The 21,187-nt window shown below is 39.5% G+C and overlaps 2 protein-coding genes across 2 annotated transcripts in view; one reads left to right on the top strand and one right to left on the bottom strand.

The window, feature by feature from the left end:
* The window catches only part of LOC139742721 (uncharacterized), a 101,101-nt gene that overhangs the window by 60,056 nt on the left and 19,858 nt on the right, over positions 1-21,187 (top strand). The gene's annotated exons all lie outside the window — the stretch shown is intronic.
* Positions 5,848-12,133, bottom strand: LOC139742730 (putative nuclease HARBI1). The gene is made up of 4 exons (XM_071653255.1): positions 11,589-12,133; positions 8,703-8,969; positions 7,858-7,994; positions 5,848-6,199 (listed from the first exon to the last, which is right to left on the bottom strand). Exons 1-4 carry the CDS (start codon positions 11,934-11,936, stop codon positions 5,920-5,922), a joined length of 1,032 nt encoding a protein of 343 aa, XP_071509356.1. The 5' UTR covers positions 11,937-12,133; the 3' UTR covers positions 5,848-5,919.

Raw genomic sequence — 21,187 nt, 5'->3', positions numbered from 1 at the left:
ATGTGAAAAAATGCCTATTGTGAATTACATTGTAACATGCATTAAATTCTTTCCTTTTTTGAACAGGTGGTGGACCAAGACCCCACTTTCACAAACGCCATGAGATGGTTCTGGAAGTCCTTCCAGGACCATGCCAAATGGGATTCCTTGGCTCCGATTCGGAGGCAGGGAACATCATTTCTCTGGTGAGATACAATTCCTTAAAAGTTGCAACATTTAAACATGTGGTGGTTAGGGCAGGGAGTGTTCTAAATCTCTCCTAATTATGGGATCTGTGAAATCTTCTCGTCTAGAACCTTTTCGAAAGACATTGAACTCTGTTTACATTTTGAGTATGTACATTGATCCGTGTAATTTCAATTTTTGTAACCCTCTCTTTTTTTTTCTTTTTTTTTTTGAAGAACTAGGTTAAATAATTTTTATAAATTTTTAGTGAGTGTAGTTTTAGATTTATTGGCAGATCCAGGAGCGCCCCTCAAACCCTACCCAACTGCCTCCAATTGAAAGGTGGTCTAATTGTGCCAAAATTATATATTTTCATCTTCTTAATGAAAATCCAACCCCATGTCAGGCTATCACCAAACTGGGTATCATCTTCTTTTGGTGTTAGAACATAATTATACCCCCGCCAAACGAAGTTTGAAGGGGGTATATAGGAATCAGCGGACGGTCGGGCGGTCGGGCGGTCGGGCGGTCGGTCGGGCGGTCGGGCGGTCGGGCGGTCGGGCGGTCGGTCCGTTGCAAATCTTGCGTCGCGAACTACTTCCTCAGTTTTCAACCGATTCCCATAAAACTTGGCACAGATGTGTGCCTTGGGTTGTAGATGTGCAAGACATATTTTTTGACAGTACCCAAAAGTACGTTGCCATGGTAACGGCATATTATGGGCAAAAATGGGTACAAATCTTGCGTCGCGAACTCCTCCCACAGTTTTTGATCAATTTTTATGAAATTAGGTACAGATGTTCATCTGAATATGTTAATGTGCAAGACACATATTTCCGCAGTGGCAAAAAGTGCGTTGCCATGGTAACGGCATGTTATTGGTAAAATATAGGGCAAAATGCTTCATGGCAAAACTGCTTCATCAGTGTTCTTCCAATTCTCATGGAATTCATATTGAATGTTTGTCTTAGGATATAGGTCAGCATGACACATTTCTTGACAGTGACAAAAAGTATGTTGCCATGGTAACAGCTCACATATTATGAGCCAAAATGATGGAAAATTTTGTGTTGCAAACTACTTCCTCAGTTTTTGCCCAATTTCCATGAAACTTGGTACAGATGTGTGCCTTTGGTTGTAGATGTGCAAGACGCATTTTTCGACAGTACCCGAAAGTACGTTGCCATGGTAACGGCATATTAATGGCAGAAGATCAAGGAAAGATCTTGCGGATTTAACTACTTCCTCAGTTTTTTGACCAAAGCTTATGAAATGTTGTTTTGACCAAAGCTTATGAAATGTTGTTTGGCGGGGGTATAACCAGTCGCTGTGGCGACATTTCTAGTTGATATTGGCATGTATTTGTAAAGATAACGGGCACAATTTCACATCTTGGTTTTTCACCAAACCAAATGCATTACCAAAAGGATGGCAATGCATGTTATACAATGACCCCAGTACCCTCTTATACCCCTCAAATGGAAAAAATTAAATTCAAAATGGAAGTACACTGACAAAATATGCTAATGAGTGCACTTTCAACTTTGGCATAGTACATCATTGGGTTGTGCAGGGATCTAATGGGAGGCAGTACTTGTATTAAAATCTTATTTTAGGGTTAGCTGCACATTCAAATACAATGTATTCTATTAAAATGCAGTCAACATTGCAGGTAATAGGTGTTACAAAAACATTTCAAAATTTTGATCCTTGATAGTTTGAAAAATAAATATCAGATAGCACTGTCATTGATATGAGAAATAGCTTAATATTGTTGAATTTATTTGGAGGCTATTTAAATAAGAGAGCACAAATCAGTTTCATTATATCCATGATTGATTTCACAGTTAAGTTCCAGAATTTGGTCAGATTTGAAACCTCTTTAAAAAATTGAACTTTACGCAGGAACCAACAATGTGTATGTGAATTTGTGCTTACAATGACACTGAATAAAAAACTTGAATACTTTGAATAACACCTTTTCATCACTCTGCTGACTACTCTTTTAGACTCTTGCTCCAAGGCACATCACTGCTTTATCAATAGTTCATGATGGATTACCTCCAAAAAAATTGTACACTATTCAGGTATTTCACATATCAATGTCAGTGTTATAAACTATTCATGATAAAAATTGGGAAATGTTTTTGTAACACCTAGTATTATTGCCAGTGTGATTGATTTTGCATATGGACAACATGTCCTCATTGAAGCCCTCAAATTAACCCACCCCAAAATTTGACATGTTCTCAGGAAGTACTGTAAAACATGAAATATTCGTGGCATGAAATTTTCGCGAATTAGAGCCGAAAGCCTTTTTCGTGGCATGAAATTTTCGCGAATTGCTACTGGCATTCAATGCATGTAGTGTAGACAAAAGCTTTCGTGTGCATTTTAATTTCGCGAATTTTGGCGCTCGCGAAATTAAAATGCACGCGAAAATTTCTCGTTTTACAGTAGTTTGCAAGAGTGCGTGGTAGGTGAACTTGATGTAATCAGGCGAGGATAGCCCCCTCCCCCATAGTAGATGCATCTAAAGTACTTGCATGTTTTTAAGACTCCACCATGAAATGTTTTGCTATTCTGTAAAACATGTCACATTTGGGGCCTAAAATTTTCGTTAATTTGAGCCGATGGCGTTTTCAGTGGCATGATTTTTTTTTTTTTTTTTTAAATTCCCACAGGCATTCAAAGGATGTAATACACCTTGTGTAGACACAAACTTTCATGTGCATTTTAATTTTGCGAATCTTTGCTCTCGTGAAATTCGCGAAATGAAAATGCATGCGAACATTCGTCGTTTTACAGTAAATGTGTATAATATAATGCAGGTACAGAACTCTGGTTCAGCAAACATCCACAGAAATGCTTTGTTATGATTGATTTGATTTTTTTTTATTTAGTGAACACATAGGAACAACAATATCATTGTAATGTTTACCGCAAATAAGTATTTGATAATGATGTGTGATAGCGGAAGCATTGACATAAAAACAATTTTTTTCACAATTTCTAGGGACAATTTATATTGCCTTTCAAACTGGACCTATGGAATTATAGTGTAAATAGTGCATACAATGTATTTGAACTGACATTAGAATTGATATATTCACAATTGCAAGTAGAACTTTCTAATTTTGATTGCTTTTAATTTCCAGTTGCTTGATGAAGAGCAGGAGCAGCACCTGGATGAAGGACAGCAACAGCAACAAGACCAACAGTTCCCCATGCAACAACCAGAAAATGATGTGCTACATCAGAATCAAGAGCAAGAGCAGAGACATCAACAGCAGCAACGACAACAGCAAAAGCAACAGCAGCAACCCCAACAGCAACAGCAGCAGCAACCACAACAGCAACAGCAACCACAACAGCAACAGCGACCACAACAGCAACAACAACCACAACAGCAACAGCAACAACTTCACCAGCATCAACACCAGCAGCCAAAGCAAAAGCAAAGTGTTAACAAGGGAAAAAAACGAAGTGTTGAAGAAGTACTTGTCCAAATAGAGACCGAAAAGCTGTCTCTGAAGAAACAGAGGCTCGAGATTGAAAGAGAAAAGTTAGAAGTGTGGAAGAAAATTTTGGCTGCCATCAAGAATGAGTCAGCAATCAGCAATGAATTGTAGATTTTCTTTTCAATTGATTTGTTTTTTTAAACATTTGAGGTTTTATATTTTCAATACTTCTCATCTGGTAATTACTTGTTTCAATGAAGATTCATTTTGTGTTGTTCAATCTTGAGCCTCTCTTTCATTCAAAACTCTTAGTACTTTAGATTACAAGAATACAAATGAGATTTTCAATAATTACAGTAATACAGATGTACTTTCACCTAATCCATACAAGATGGAAACTGTGTTGCATCTGAAATGGATAACATCTACCTAATGAAAATGGGTGGATAGTCAATATTGATCTACACTGGCTGATATTCCGTGTTGATCAGTTTGATGCTAAAGAAGATGCTGTAATTAAAAAAAAGAAATTACTCATTTAGACTTGGGAATGGAATCTGCATCCTTCACATCTTGAGGCATATGCCCTAATGACTGAGCCAAATCACTGCCTCTGAGAGTTGCATTTGCTTTCAAAGTATTTCATGAAACTGCAATACAAATGTAATGCAAATATGGGGGAATAAACTCTCTTTCGTCCAGTAATTTGTGTAGTAATGGAATTTGTGAGAATCTAGCATAAAGTGGTTAACAAAAAATACAACTGTATTATAATCTGCTCAGAAATTGGTTATGAATGATTCCTTTAGTAGTATTGCAGTTTGTGAAATAAAATCAAATTGTCCCTGAAAAGATAAACATGGAGCAATTCAAAATGTGACCATGTGATACAGCAGTTGTGACCCGACATCAAGAAGCAAAACAAAAGCAATGGGGAAATGACATTCATGGATTTTCAGTTAAGAGCAGATCCGGAAATAACACACTTTCAGCTTTAAACCGATGTATTACTCAATTCATATGGATTGTGTTTGTCCAAAAATTTAAAAGAAAAAAATAAACACTGGAAAAGTGTGTACAGAGAAAAGAGGCAATGAAGTGTAGGGTGTATTCAAAGTCTTAATCTAAACAAGCAGTGCTCTGTGCATTGAAGGAACCAACTACAAAGAAAAGAAATGAATACAGGAGTTAAACCTACATGGCATCAATAGTGAAGGGGTTATCATATTAAGGTGCAATAGAGTATGCTCTCTACAAACATTTTATCTCTGACTTATACTGTGAAAGCTATATCATCAACTTTTCAGAAGTTTGATTTCAGATGAAAGAAAAGAGAGTGGAAAAGGTTCTTTTATGTAAAAGGGCCTTGACGACATACCTAATGTCACTTTAATATATAACAAAATAATTCTACAACATTTTTGGGGAAAAAAGAGTCGTAATTTTAAATGAGTGCTTGCAACAGATTGTAGGTTTTGTGACTTAAAGGCAAAATTATTTATCAAATTAAATTTGCACGTTATGACAATACTCTTAACCCGTTCCTTACGGGAACCTGGTTTACCAGGTTCCCGTGGGAGCAACTGATATACGGGAACCTGGTTTACCAGGTTCCCAAAATGAAGACAAGGGTGCCTGCTTCAGTGGCCAAAATTCATGTTTCTTTGTGTTAAAATGCTCAGAAAAGTGGGTTTGATAAAAAGATCAGAGTTTATTCGGTGTATCAGGATTTGTTCTCCTGCTGTTTAAAAAAAAGGGGTTTTACAGTATTATGTTCCTTTTCCTGATTTAGTTTTTTGCTTGTTCTGCTGTAAACTTGTACGAACATGTACATAATGATCAAGGCTGAGATCAGTTAGAAATGCGGGTTCGCTGACCCCAGTCATCTCATTCAGGTACCTGGTTTTCTGTAGAACAAAAGATTCTGAGAGTTCATCAACGCAAGCTCTATTCATACCTCGCACCCGATCGAGATTTCCATTGTTCACGGGCACATGTAGTTGACCGTAGAAAGGGGGACACATTGAACCGCTTGACTGCCTTCACACAGCTGGAATACCAACCTGAGTGCCTCTCTGTCGAGCGAAAAGAATCTCGTTTGGGGGCATTAAAGGCACTCAGAGAATTGCGGAAGGAATGGGTTAATTCTACGTTCATGACATATCATACTTGAGGTAACATTTCAGTATTGACATTCGAACTTTCTTGAGGCTTGCTGTATTCTACAGAGAATTGAACTCAACCTGAAGCTTCATAACTTCAAAGTCAGAAGACTGTGACAAAATTTCACAATCTATGTGAAGAAGTTGTTAATGATGTCGTCACGGGCTTGTCTTCCAGACATTGCATCACGCACTTCATCATGCCCCTCAGCTCCATCTTCTTCAGCCCTTTCCTGATGGACATCTGGCTGTCTTAGGTGCTTGCTGATGTTGTGCAAGCATGCACATGCAGTGATGACATCAGCAGCCCTCTGTGGAAACATGTGCAAACCAGAGCCGATCAGGCAACGAAATTTACTTTTCCATTGCCCGTTCACCTGCTCAATAACCACGCGTGTGCAGCTGTGAGCTCTGTGAAAAAGAAATAGGATGTATTTGGTCATGAATTGTTAAAATGCTTTATAATGTTTGTGATCAATTGTAAAAGTTTTTGAAACCTGAAATATTTTCCCGCTTAGTGGGTCAGATTGCACAATACGTAACAGGAGCAGTCATACTCGTAATCATAGATGTGAAGCATTGAAGGTTAAGAAATAAGATCTGTCACTGAATGATAATTGTATCAACTCTACTGGACTAGTATTTTTACCATTTGACGTATTGGTATATCACAAGAGTGTTTCGAGACGAAACATATTTCATGGAATCCTGCAAAAAGCTGTTTATTTGCATTTGGAAATATAAAAAAATGTTTTCAGAAACTCTATGATGATGCACTTCAAGTTTGTAATGACAAAATTGCCAAATATCTGAAAAGGAAAACAGGAATCTGAGAGCAAACATGGTTGCGATTACTTTGTGTTGTTAGATATTTGACTGGTTTACAATGTATTGGGCTGTAATGGCTGTATACATTATATTATTACCCGTATCAGGCATCTGAGCTGTGGTTCTTCAAAATTGTATTCCCCTCGTCTTACGCGCGAGCTAGGTTGAGGGAGTTGAGGAGCAAATTTTCCATATTCCCCGCTTTGACAAACGCCTATGGGATTTGCGTTTTAAAAAGGAGGGGAATATAGCATCCGGGCACTTGAGCTCCCAATGAGGAAAATTTGCTGTTGATGACAGTCTCTCTCGCAGTAGTTCCGCGGCAAAGGGCAAATTCCCGTGAAACACGTAAAACTAAACGACGATCTCTGCTACTGTGTGAGCCTTGCTGTTTCTACGCACGCCGCATACTCGAGTGTCACGACAGAGGACAAATTCCCATAGGTTAACACGTAAAAATAGGGGACGATCCCTGCGCCTGTGTGAGTTAGCTGTTATACGCGCGCCGCGTACCTGAGCTGTGTATATAGGTCTATAGGGATGTACCGCGCAGTATGGCGTAAAGCTTGAGCTGGTGTAGAGTGGAAAATTTGTTAATATTTGCATTGTAATGATTTATTTTGCAGCTCAAGATGCCTGAAATGGGTAATAATAATGATATGGACTGTCTACTTTCGGGGGACACGACATTAATTGCCCTCACTAGAATTGTATTGCCCTCGTCTTTGACTCGGGCAATACAATTCTAGCTCAGGCAATTTAATGTCGTATCCCCCTCAAGGGCAGTCCATATTATATTAATATTATTGAAAGAGAGTTTCACACATGCACAAGTGGACACTTGCAAATCAGTATTTATCCAAGGGCACATTTCCGTCATCACTCTACAAGTAACATTCTACTGATGAACCAATTTCTGAACAAGGAGGCGGTTCAGGAATGAGAGTTGTGGTCTATGGATACAGAAAAGTATTCATTTTCCGGCCAAATTTTTTTAGTGGACCTGCTATAATGCAAGCATATTGAAAATATGCGGTGGTGATGATTTCTTTTGAAAATGATAACATTTTAACTCATTTATTTTTCATTTTTTCAATTTCTGTACATCATTGGCATATGAAGGGTTTTTTTTTCGAAAAAGAAAAAAAATATTTTTTCATATACTGCTCAATACGTTGTGCATAAAATGAGATACATGTCATACTTAGTGTAGTACTTAGAAAGGCATGAAGAGTACATACTGGTTATATCTCCTTTCGGCTCTTGTCGTAGGAATTGGCACTGGTGTCATCAGCCAAGTTTGTAGACCATAACCGGAATCACCTACAAGTAATCCGTCAAGGATTCCAGCAGCAAATGCCTCCCCAATTGTACTGGTCTATCAAACAAAGAGTGGAACGTTTCATATCATTTCATCATCACTTCTATATGGATGACTGTATCGAAGTTATGATATTGACACATTGGAAATTGACATATTTGCTTAGTTTAAACCTCCACTAAGTTTAATCAGAAGTACACCACAACTGTTTAATGTTCAATGGATGATGTTAACATGATGACCTCCTCCAAGAAGGAGGTTATGGTGTTATTGGTATAGGTTTGTTTGTTTAGCCTTTTGGCGAAATTACTCTCGAAAATTTTAATGAAATTTGAAGAAAACTTGCAGGAAAGCAGATTATGACACATGGAATAGATTGGAAAATTTTGGTACTGAACAAGGATTTTTAAAGGATTGTTCGAGGATTTGTGAACTTCTGGCAGATAAGGTCAATGAAAATGGTAATTCAAGCTGTGCATGATAGAGGTTTGCAAATGTGCTGTAAAACATGTGCTGTTCTGCCACATAGCTGGTTTGACACATTAACAGTGGGCTTTGACATTGTTACATTGGGTGGATTTTCGCTCAGCATGCAAGTATGAAATGGAAGTGAAATTCTTACTTTGACATAATAGAACATTTACCTTTCGTATGTACATGCACCATGTCTTTTCATTCTTACAATCCACACTATATGCATTACGGTACTCTTACGTGTCAATGTGCATGATTAAATAAGAGTGAAAATTTAACATGATTACTCACTCTGCAAATACGACTGTCATGAGTGCTCCCAGGCCATCTGGCAGACACACTCGTGATGTAGTACTGTGCATCGCAGGTTAGCTGCACATTTATGCTATAGAAGCCTTTACGATTGACGTAGAGATGCTCTGCTGCACCAAGAGCTACACCATTGATGCGGATGTGTGTTCCATCAACCGCTCCAATCACCCGTGGGAATCCAGCCAAAAGAAAGAAGTCATGTTGTGTCTTTCTGACTTCCTCTGGGGATCTTGGGAATTTGATGAACTGTAGGATAAAACAAGATTGAATTGCCATTACAGTGATATTCATGACTGTACATGATTAAGATAGGTATTACACACACACAAAAAAATGATACGTATATGACTCATGAACAAGTCTATACCTTCTTTCTTCTTTTGCCTAGTTATCTTACACAATACATGTATTTGCATACATTACAAGGTATTTTTGTTATGAATCTTATAACAAAACATGTAAATAAAACTTCATTGAAGTAAATATCTATTTATTATACATAATTCAGATACTATTAGTGTATATAAAACAGAGAAAAAATTATATAAAGAGTGCATTTCAGTTTTCTATATTTCCAGTGTTTATGATTTATGCTTATATTTATGCATATCTATACGAGATTTTATATGAAAATGAATATTTATAACATATATTGTAATCAAAATTAATGTATTGCCTACACGAAAGTAATTTATATGATGAATGATGTACTGCTTTTCAAATGACCAATGTTCATTGACTTTGAATGGTTATTTTTGGTGTTGTTAGTTATAATTGCCTATACAGACGTTACATACTGCGAGGTTTTCACCCAATTTAATTTTCTTACTTTCAAAACTGTGTTGCAAGATGAAAGAGGATGTATATAGATAGATGGCGTGAAGAATGGTGATGCATGCATGAGTGGCAACTTATAACATGCATTCAATGTTTAAAGAAAAAAAAAAAGAATACCAGGATTTAGAGCATTAAAAATCATTTGAATTGAAATTCTCTTGTTTCTATTTGACACATTTTCTTTTATGAGTATTTTCGCGTACAAATGATTGTAGCTGCTGAAATATCTATTAGAGCATGTACATGCTGTGTGTGTGGTTGATTATGTGTGACTGTCTGCGAGTGAGTGTAATAAGTTTGAATTACTTTGTATAATCCTGAAATACATATTTTCCTTGTCAAATTATCATGTTTTTTTCTAAATTGTAACATGGAGGTGTGGAATAATAACACAGAATTGAAAAGAAAATTCTATATCATTTCCCATGCATAAATTACAGAAAATTGTTTCAATTCTTTAGATGTAGCTTCTCCAAAATGTCTCTTCAGCCTTTTTCAGATCTAACCCTGGTGGCCTGTGTATTAAATCTCTGGGGCTTTAATTATGCTACAGTATTTAACATAGCTGCACAAGATAATACTGCCAACATGTTGTATATGTGTGAATATATATATGTATATATATATATATATATATATATATATATATATGTAGCATATGATTTACCTGATAATCAATGATATAAAAAAAAATGTTTAACCAGTAATTAAGAGTTTCTACATACATCATTTTCTGTAGGGTTGCATGGCTTGGGTTTGTGTGTGACACATGCAATTAGGAGACAGTCGTTTAGCCCTGCCCTCACTCTTGTTATGAATACAGGCATTAGTATGTGTGTATATATATATATATATATATATATATATATATATACATATATATATATAATCATCAACTCATTCATTTATTTTAATGCAGAAATGTAGTTAGATAACACATCAAAATTATTTTGGTTATTGTATTCCAGGGCCGTTTTATTCATAACAAAAGAATAGACCAATATTTCCATGTCAATTAAAAAAAAAAAAAAAAAAATGCATTAGAGTACTCTGCTTAATCTATATACTGATGGCCCTTTCTTTGCTAACAACCACTCCTAAAAGTATCCAAAATCCAACGTAGGGCTCTACTTTCTGCTGAGCATGATTGATGCTAGAGACTCTGCTAGAGTTAGGAGACGTCAATGGACCGCCAGCTGTTGGTGGACACTGAACAAGAACCACGGTAAACACGGTCCCCCCCCCCCCCCCCCCCCCATGCTATTGTTTATTTCCTGGGAGGTTCAGCTACAACCACTGCACTAATGAAATACTTCCGGTTTACCCACAGTCGTCAACAAGCGCACAGTGCCTGCATTGTTTATTTATCTATCTCGGCGAGGTGTACTACAGCGCAGCGCTAAGCGTACGTATAGAGTGAACGTCGCCTTGCTACCAACACAAACATGCTGAATGGGAAGAACCACATCTTTTATACAGCTCAAGCATAGAATTTTGTAAGTAAGGTCGTTCTTATTGATGTTGACTTTGAAATAAACCACTAGCAGCATTGCCATTGCCTTTCCATGATCATGCTATGAGCGGTGCTCTGGAGCTGAGCTCAGGCAGAAAACGTGGTTGTGCGTAATTGCAATAAAAGCCAGCAGTTTTGGGTACGTGTGGGACTGATGAATGTGAAACGCTCTCGACTACTTGCGCGAGCGGTGACCATGTCAGAATCCCTATCGGCTCCCATTTGTTTTGTAGTTTACTGATACAGGCATAGACTGTAAAATCGAATGAACGAAATACTCGAGTGAAAAACAGTATATTCTCGAGAATTAAAGCAAACCACAAATTCTTGAATTGCAAGTTGACGGTGTCTGTGGTGAGTCGGTATTGTTAGAGACTTTGATAAGTTTTACTTCTTGCAAAGACACAATACTACCTAGATATAGGAGTGCAGACTGTCTAGAGAGTAGAAACATACCTAGTTGGTCTTAATTAGGAAAGGAAAAACATAGAAACTATGCATTTTGAAGACCTTACCTCATCCTTCTTACCACAGATGGCTGTGGTAACTCTCCTCACCACACGAGATGTCGTCGATATGCTGCAGCCGTGCTGTGTTGCCGTGCTGTCCAAAACAGCACCTGTAGCATAAAAACGCAGGGCCACGAAAACTTGCAAACTCGCTGGCAAGGCTTTGCTTCGTCCGGTGGCATGCTCTAAATCGTCACTTAAGAGGTCTATCAGAAACATTACTCCCTCCCGATTGAACCTATACTTCTTAAACATCTCCCTGTCATCATAGAGATCTAGGGGATTGGTCCGATCTCTAAATACCCGCTCCCTCCTCCTAGCCGCAGCTCCCAGCACGTTGATCATTAGAGCCATTTTGGTTGTCAAGGAACCTTCAAAATGGATATGTCAGATAAAATCTGCTGTCGGATGGTGAAAGGCATCTGACAAATATGTCGGATAAAATTGATGAGTTTTTGGTGTTTTTCGTCCGACAAAGTTTCATGAAATGGAATCTATGTCGGATGAAAGGATGATGTCGGATATTTCTTGTTTTTGTCAGATAAATAAGGTCTTGTCGGATATTTCATCTGACAAGACCTTTCATGAAACGCCCCCCTGGTTTCTTCCGGGACCTCTATCACACCGGTGTTTGTAAGCATTAGGAGTTGCAACATTTGCATTTACTGTGTGAGCAATTACCATTGAGCATTTACCATACTGTAGGGAGGGCACTACTAACATTCTCAAGCCAGGGGCAACTAAAATTCACTGTCTGGCTAGAAATTGTATTTGCCATTTCTGGTTGACAGCATGCCGGGGGGGGGGGGGGGGGGGGGGGACTACCGTGAATTGCTGTTTTAGCAAGCAAGAGAAGTATTTTTGAAATGCAACAAATGTACTTGTGTTCCATACATTTTCCAACTAACAGTAATCGGATCATGCAAGCTCTTTACATAGTTTACATATATGTTTATCTCACATGAACATTCTGAAAGCTGCTTTTGGAAAGCAAACAATAAAAACACAAACAAAACCTAAGTTCATGATTCAATAAAAGCAGGTCCATGTCGCAATTCTTGACGTCATAGCTTGAGTGACGGCATGTCAATTGAGTCATTGTAGTGGGAGCAATCTCTCTATTATTTTTTTTTTTTCCTTGTGGGGATTAAGTGAAGAGCTGGCTGTCATGGTTAAACATGAAATTTGCAGTGACAGCCAAAGGGTGGACTGGCTGCGTGGGATAATGGCCCGGTGAATAAATCATGGGAATCGGCACTGAAGATGCGGGGTGTGGGACGAAGAAGAAGGGGGAGGGGGGTGAGGGAGAGATCGAGGAAAGATATCTGGAGATGGTCTAGGGACTGTGGGAGTGGGATGCAGCTTGCAGCTGATTAATCTGCTGTCTGTGTGTGTGTGTGTGTGTGTGTGTGTGTGTGTGTGTATGGGTGTGTGTGTGTGTGTATGGGTGTGTGTGTGTTTGTGTGTGTGTGTGTATGGGTGTGTGTGTGTGTGTGTGATGTGGATTGGTGTAATACTGTATGAGTGCGTGCGTCTGATGGGTTTTTTGTCTGTCTTTCTGTCCTTGTATGTCTGTGTGCTTATGTGTGTGTGTGTTGTTTTTTTTTTCAGGTGGGAATATCGTGTTCAGGTATTTTGCTGTGACTTGATTGGAAAAAGCCGCATGTATGATGAGCGATAAAAAAAAGTATATCAATTTGCAAGATGCGAGCAGGTGTTCTTTAGGCCAGCTTTATTGAAGCATGGTGGCTGTGATGAAAGTTCATCGCTTTTCTACATGGACATACAGTATGACTTATCTGCTCTGGACAAAGTTTGATATTATTCAAGGTCTGGAGCAAAAAATTCTTGAAGTGGAATGAACGGATCTGTGACGAGCCAACTTTTTGTGCAATTACCACATTGAAATACCATGGTATTGCTGAAAGACATGGTATTTTGTAATGTAAATGCAAATATAAGTTGTACTCTGCAAAAGCCCTTATGCTAGCAAAATACCACAGACTCACCCAAGCACAGTTTGACCTCACTTGAACCTGTGCGATCGAGTCACAATTTTTCTTTGTGAAATGATATGATTTAGATCGCGACTGTTTTTTCTAGCCTGTGTATTTACATTGTAAATCGTGAACCAGAGCGCAGAAAAGTATGATTTGAATCATGATCAGAGACTCCAACTCTCCCGTTTTCGACGGGAGATCTCCCGCCGAAAACCTATTTTTTTCAGAATCTCCCGTTCTCCTGTTTGAGATTTAATTTCTCCCGCCCTGGTTCTTTGTCTCCCGTTGGAAAGGATTTCTTACATATTTCTATCGTATGTTGACAAAATAAGCCTTAGATAGCACCAGAGAGCATCTAGAATCCTGGGAATTTCGCGCTTCGCACACATCAACTTTACGTCTCCCATTTGCTAGGGGTTTCAGGCGGGAGAATCTCCAGATCGGAAAGTACTTTGGGTTGGAGTCTCTGCCATGATTCAACTCGCGCTTTTCAGTGTGTGTGAATGACCCTATAGTAGTGGAGACAAAATGGAGAGAAGATATAGATGGAGAGAGAGAGAGGGAGAGAGAGATAGAGATTGGACAGCTGATGCTGCAAGAACAGACAGTGGTAGTGATGTCTGCAAACTGTGCAACGGATATATAATGGGAGCCTAATGAGACGGAGAAAATAAAGCAAACAAATCGGGCGCTTGTGCAAAGTTTCGGTTTTGAAACAGCTCCATATAACCATCAACAGTGTCGGGACTGAAATGAAAAAGGTATACACAAGGATATATTTGTCACATATCCTTCATACGTGACGGAAGTACACACACACACACACCTACATACACAGTCACTGGCTTGAAATGAGAGTATGTATAGAAAACCAGTGTGTGCTCTCTAGAATGTTATGATGCAGTTTTACTGTATTTTTGCCACAGAAATTCTATAGGGATGTCAATGTCTGAGATTGACGTTTGTATGTAATTGTGTACGTATACATTTTTACAAATTATTCTACTACAAAGATGACTAAAACTTAAATTCATTGTACATGTATGGCTAGGCCCTCAGGTGAGGAAAAGTTGTGCTAACACCAAAGAGGCTGAGAAAAGACTCTATAATATTTTGATATCATTGCTAAACTAATGGCAGAAAACAATTAAATCTTGTTGTCATATTTGATATTCATACGTTATAGGATAGAATTATCAAAGCAGAAATTTGATTTTCTGCCTGTCACATCCATGAGACTTCTGGACGGACTGTGTGGGGGCGTACATGTATGGTGTGATCCCGACCCAGAGGGGCGTATGGTATGATCCCGAACCAGAGGGGAGCCAGCCAGTGTTGAGTCAGGGCTGGCGCTGCGGTATTAAGCCAATACTATGAGTTTATCAACAGGTGGTTCCACCAGTCAATCAGGATTTTTTTTCTCCAATTTTTTAATTGATGTAGAGATTCTGGCTGCAAGCCATTTTACCATATTTAGACTTAAAGGAGACAGAGATGATCTTGTTCTCTCTCTCCATCTCTCTCTCTCTCTCTCTCTCTCTTCTACTTCTTTTTATGATGGTAGTTAGTCCTGTTCACATGCACCCGAAATTGATGGTCTTTGAACATTGATCTTTGTCACGCCATGCAAAAACTTTTAATTCTTGGATGTGAACACATACAAATTGTTAACTGTCGCAATACGCATGATGATGCAAAAAAAAAATCCACTTTGATTAAAGCAAAACAAAAATAAAACAAAACAAAATCAGAATAACTTGCCCAGCACAGCGTGTGTGAACGGCATGCAAAAAAAAATTTGAATTCTTCTAATCTCGCAAAGCATCTCGCCACACTAGGTTCTCATAATCGGATGCCCGGGGTCAGGCTCCGGTCATTGGTGTAGGCATGCGCAGTCTCGAGACTCAAAGCGCCCAATTTTGCAGGCGAGTGATTTCTTTTGGTACGTGTGAATGGTGCCAGATAAAGTTGATTTTTAAGATGCGAAAGTCGATAACTCCTGTGTGTGAATGGGGTCAAAGAGTTGTGCGCAAGTAGTATAATAGAAACTGATAATCTCATTATCATGCAAATGAGATTGTGCGTAAAAGAAACAGAAAAAAAAGTCGTGGAATGCGTAGTCACCTTGTCACCAAAGTGCACCTGTTTTAGGGAGTTTGTGGAGAGTGGGGATATTGCAGAGACACAGTTTCGAAAAGCTCTATGACTAACACAATATGTCTCGTGGTAAAGCATGTCTCGTCTGAGTTGACTGCAAAGTTGGACAAGTGTCGGAGGGTTTGAATGATAATGACTTATCTTGTGTATGGTGCGCTTTGGGAAACGTGATGTACCTATCCAGATTGTCTTACTTCAACACCCTCCCTTTGGAAGTGTTGTGTTTTTGCTATGTTGAAAGACTGTAGATTAATCCCCCCCCCCCCCAGAAAAAAAGGGGAAAAAATCCTGCTTGAAAGAATCAACTTCCTGAATCGTGAGGATGTTGCAGCGTCTCGACTTTATTCAATATACTGTTGATATCCACATTGTGCATCACCTTGCAATAATGTTCTCTCTCAAAACAAGAGAGACAAAAATTGTAAGATTTTAACAATTTTACGTGATGTGTAAATAACAAATTGTACCTGTATAAATTAGGATTGGTTGTGTATATCAGTGCTTTAATACCATGTCAAACACTGGTTCTTTTCAAGTAGAACCTTTATAGATTTGCGAGGATTGAGACATGTGAATTTGCGGGAGGTGTACAGCCAGGTGTCTAGCCGCAGTTCACCTCCGTTTTGGATGCCCCAGGGGACAAAGGATGTCATTTTAACATGTCATAATTCCCCCCCCCCCCACACCGTCACTAGCTGAGACCATTTCTCACATTTAAAGATGCAGTTAGAGAGGATTTTGTAAAATCACCGTTTGCCAGAACTAAAGCACACATCAGCTCATTTGATGTCTGTAATTGGCAACTCATGGAGTGAAATTGCAAAACCGTATTTAAGGCTCTGACATTTGGGCTTGAAGGAGGTCTTGATTTACATTACTATAAGCTAGCTCATAATGGAGACATATTGCTGCGACTGATTTCTGATGCCAGTTGATCAAAGAGGGTGAACCCTGAAAAAAAAAGAATTTGTGAAAGTTGCATTTATAAAGTATATGAAACAGTTGAAAGATGAAATTCAAGTTGCATCATATTTGCCCATATTTCCAATTGCTGTGATGGTCTGGGGCTGGATTTTCCATAGACTATAAAGTAGATGCCAAGTGCAACTTTAATCAGATTTCACAAAGATGGGAGGCATTGAAAAAGAAAACTTTTTGAACTTGGTTAAAGCAATAAAAGAAATATTAGAAAAATAAAAAGATCTGAATCAAATGAAAGTGTGACAGGGTTGAAGGATTCTCCTTTTTACTTCAAGCTTAGTCAAAAATAGTACTTTTGGTGCAAAGCTGTGACACAAGCATTATATCAAAATTCCATAAAAATTGTATCACCATCCCAGATTTGGAGCAAAGGACCACTCACAAAAGACAGGTGCGATCTGTAAACTAGGCGTGGCACTCTTAACATGTCTATGAAGAGGGCCAACTGTGTAGAGAGGGACTACCCCTTTAGAAACCGTGAAATCGCCTGTAATTGTTGCAGGGGATTAGGGGGATTCGCCAGCTGGCAAGCAGACGTCTCTGTTCGAACATGCAACGGTGTTGTGTCAAATTTGGGACTGTACTTTTCAGCCCAAAAGTGACCGGGCCACTCTCTGTGTATCAATCCGTTGGCAAAGAACAATCAAAGTTGAGCCGAATGGATTGTGTCAGAGGCTTATATGCCACGTAGCATGCAGATTCAATCATGTATGATTCCTAAAAGCATGATACATTATTATTTATTGCCTTTTTGTGATGAAAATGTTGGCATGTATGACATCATAACAGAATTACACTGTATATTCCTGGAGCATAATGAAAAAGAAATGAACATGAAATTTTGTTAAAGTCTTCACTGTGGCTGGGAAGTTAGCTGGATGTAACCTTGTGACTGTGACATACTTGGACAAACAGACAGACAGTAGGGCAGATGGACAGACGAATGGGTGGCTGGATAGATGGAGGGATGATAGAAATACAATGTATGTTGCGAATGGATAGATGGATGAATAGATGGATAGATGAGTAGATCAATAGATAGATAAATAGATGGATTGATATAATGGCATGCATCCATTGTTGTAATATGAGAAGCATAGTTCCTCTTGTATCAGTCAAGCATAGCTCTTATTTCAATTTGACCTCTACAGCTGGGTTATATCATCCCCATCTATTGTGTACATTCCCTTACGAAAAAGTCCTGTGGTACTCCTGTGGTAATTACCACAGGACGGTACCACAGGACAGTACCACAGGACAGTACCACAGGACAGTACCACAGGAATTGTCCTGTGGTATTTTGGGACATACCACAGGACAGTACCACAGGAATTCCTGTGGTATTTTGGGACGTACCACAGGGCAGTACCACAGGAAAGTACCACAGGACCGGTACCACAGAACAGTACCACAGGACAGTACCACAGGACAGTACCACAGGAATTCCTGTGGTATTTTGGGACGTACCACAGGGCAGTACCACAGGAATTCCTGTGGTATTTTGGGACGTACCACAGGGCAGTACCACAGGACTAGTACCACAGAACAGTACCACAGGAACTGTCCTGTGGTATTTTGGGACAGTACCACAGGTCGATCATTACCACACAGCATTACCACAGGGCAGTACCACACAGCATTTCCATGGTACCACAGGAGAGTACCACACAGGATAGATCGAAAAAAAAAATCTGGGAGAATTTTAGCCACATATCAAGGAATATTCCTGATAGGTGAGTGATGGATTTCAGGACAAACATGGCCCTACTTAATAACCTGTCCTACTCCTAACATATAACCTCAAACGAGAGTCTAATGGCCAAGTGCCAATCTAGTCCTATAATAGATCTATATAGTCATATTCTATTCCTAGGTAGCCATCGACCGTATCAGTACATATATATATGGCCGTCTATCCGTAAAGCATTAAGGCATGGTTACTAACTTGATTATACTTTATTATCAAGATATGAAATTACACTTTCATAACAATATCTATGATATTGGGAATAACATAACATAATTAGACAATCTTTCATAAAGTTCAAAGTAAGTTCCATCATTAATACTTTGACTTTTTAAGTCATATATGTATTTTCTAAAATTTAGAGTGCTTTTTATGAATATTCATGAGCTATGTAAAAATTTGTACCACAGGAGTACCACAGGAGTACCACAGGAGTACCACAGAAGTCCTTATGAAATTTCTCATGCTTTACATCAGCACTTTCACTAAATAGGTAATACTGTAGGAGTATAGGACAGGATAAGTAATGGCAAATCAATTGTTATAATTCACATCATAACTCATCTATCAATTAATTGAGGAATATTAATATGTGCTTTTTTGTTTGTATTTTTGTTATAAATTTCAGTTGATTCTGCTGCTTCCAATTTTCTTGTGTGGTACTCCTGTGTGGTACTGCTGTTTGATATTCTCCTGATGTGATAGTCCTCTGGTATAAAATGTTAAGAAAAAAAAATATCCTGTAGCATTTTTTTCTGTGGTACTTACGAATTTAATTTGCTGTGTGGTACTTCTGTGTGGAATAGCACCATATTATGATTTTCGTTTGGGATTTTGGACAGTTCCTGTGGTACTCTCCTGTGGTATACATCGAAAATTACCACAGGAATTCCTGTCGTACTGTCCTGTGGTACGTCCCAAAATTCCACAGGACAATTCGTGTGGTACTGTCCTGTGGTACGTCTCAAATTACCACAGGACAAGTCATGTGGTACTGTCCTGTGGTACTATCCTGTGGTACTTTCCTGTGGTACTGTCCTGTGGTACTACCCTGTGGTACTGCCCTGTGGTACTGTCCTGTGGTACGTCCCAAAATACCACAGGACAAGTCGTGTGGTACTGTCCTGTGGTACTATCCTGTGGTACGTCCCAAAATACCACAGGACAATTCCTGTGGTACTGTCCTGCGGTATGTCCCAAAATACCACAGGACAAGTCGTGTGGTACTGTCCTGTGGTACTATCCTGTGGTACTGCCCTGTGGTCCTTCCCAAAATACCACAGGACAAGTCGTGTGGTACTGTCCTGTGGTAATATCCTGTGGTACTTTCCTGTGGTACTGTCCTGTGGTACGTCCCAAAATACCACAGGACAAGTCGTGTGGTACTGTCCTGTGGTACTATCCTGTGGTACTTTCCTGTGGTACTGTCCTGTGGTATTGCCCTGTGGTATTGTCCTGTGGTACTGCCCTGTGGTACTGTCCTGTGGTACGTCCCAAAATACCACAGGACAAGTCGTGAGGTACTGTCCTGTGGTAATATCCTGTGGTACTGTCCTGTGGTACGTCCCAAAATACCACAGGACAATTCCTGTGGTACTGTCCTGTGGTATGTCCCAAAATACCACAGGACAAGTCGTGTGGTACTGTCCTGTGGTACTTTCCTGTGGTACTGCCCTGTGGTACTGTCCTGTGGTACGTCCCAAAATACCACAGGACAAGTCGTGTGGTACTGTCCTGTGGTACTATCCTGTGGTACTTTCCTGTGGTACTGTCCTGTGGTACTGCCCTGTGGTACGTCCCAAAATACCGCAGGACAAGTCGTGTGGTACTGTCCTGTGGTACTATCCTGTGGTACTTTCCTGTGGTACTGTCCTGTGGTACTGCTCTGTGGTACTGTCCTGCGGTATGTCCCAAAATACCACAGGACAATTCCTGTGGTAATGTCCTGTGGTACTATCCTGTGGTACTGTCTTGTGGAACTGCCCTGTGGTACTGTCCTGTGGTACGTCCTAAAATACCACAGAACAAGTCGTGTGGTACTGTCCTGTGGTACTATCCTGTGGTACTTTCCTGTTGTACTCTCCTGTGGTACGTCCCAAAATACCACAGGACAATTCATGTGGTACTGTCTTGTGGTACTGTCCTGTGGTATACGTCCCAAAATACCACAAGACAATTTGTGTGTATACTGTCTTGTGGTACTGTCCTGTGGTACTTTCATGTGGTAATGTCCTGTGGTACTGCCCTGTCGTACATCCCAGAGTACCACACGAGCCTGTGACACAGTACCACACAGTTCCTGTGTTAACATATTTTTGTGTGGTACATTGTGTGGTACCAACCAGTACCACAGGGAGTACCACATGAGCCTGTAAAACAGTACCACACAGTTCCTGTGGTAACATTTATTTATGTGGTACATTGTGTGGTACTGACAAGTACTACAGGGAGTACCCTACAAGCCTGTGGTACAGTACCACACAGTTCCTGTGGTAACATTACAAGTGTGTGGTACATTGTGTGGTACCGACAAGTACCACAGGGAGTACCACAGGACTTTTTTGTTAGGGTTGGTGTGTGTGTAAGTGTGTGCATCTGTCTGTGTATGTGTTCTGTGTTTGTATCCATCGTATGTCTTGTATCAATTCGCGAGTCGGCCGTGATGTAAGGTGTAGACATGAAAAAGACAACAACAAAACAAAATAGGGATGGGGGGAGGG

This window comes from Diadema antillarum, unplaced genomic scaffold (genome assembly GCF_040938485.1).
Source record: "Diadema antillarum isolate AM-2024a unplaced genomic scaffold, OU_Dant_1.0 seq00001017_RagTag, whole genome shotgun sequence".
NCBI lineage: Eukaryota > Metazoa > Echinodermata > Echinoidea > Diadematoida > Diadematidae > Diadema > Diadema antillarum.
The sequence above is the reverse complement of the archived record's forward strand: the minus strand, read 5'-3'. Positions and strand labels throughout refer to the sequence as shown.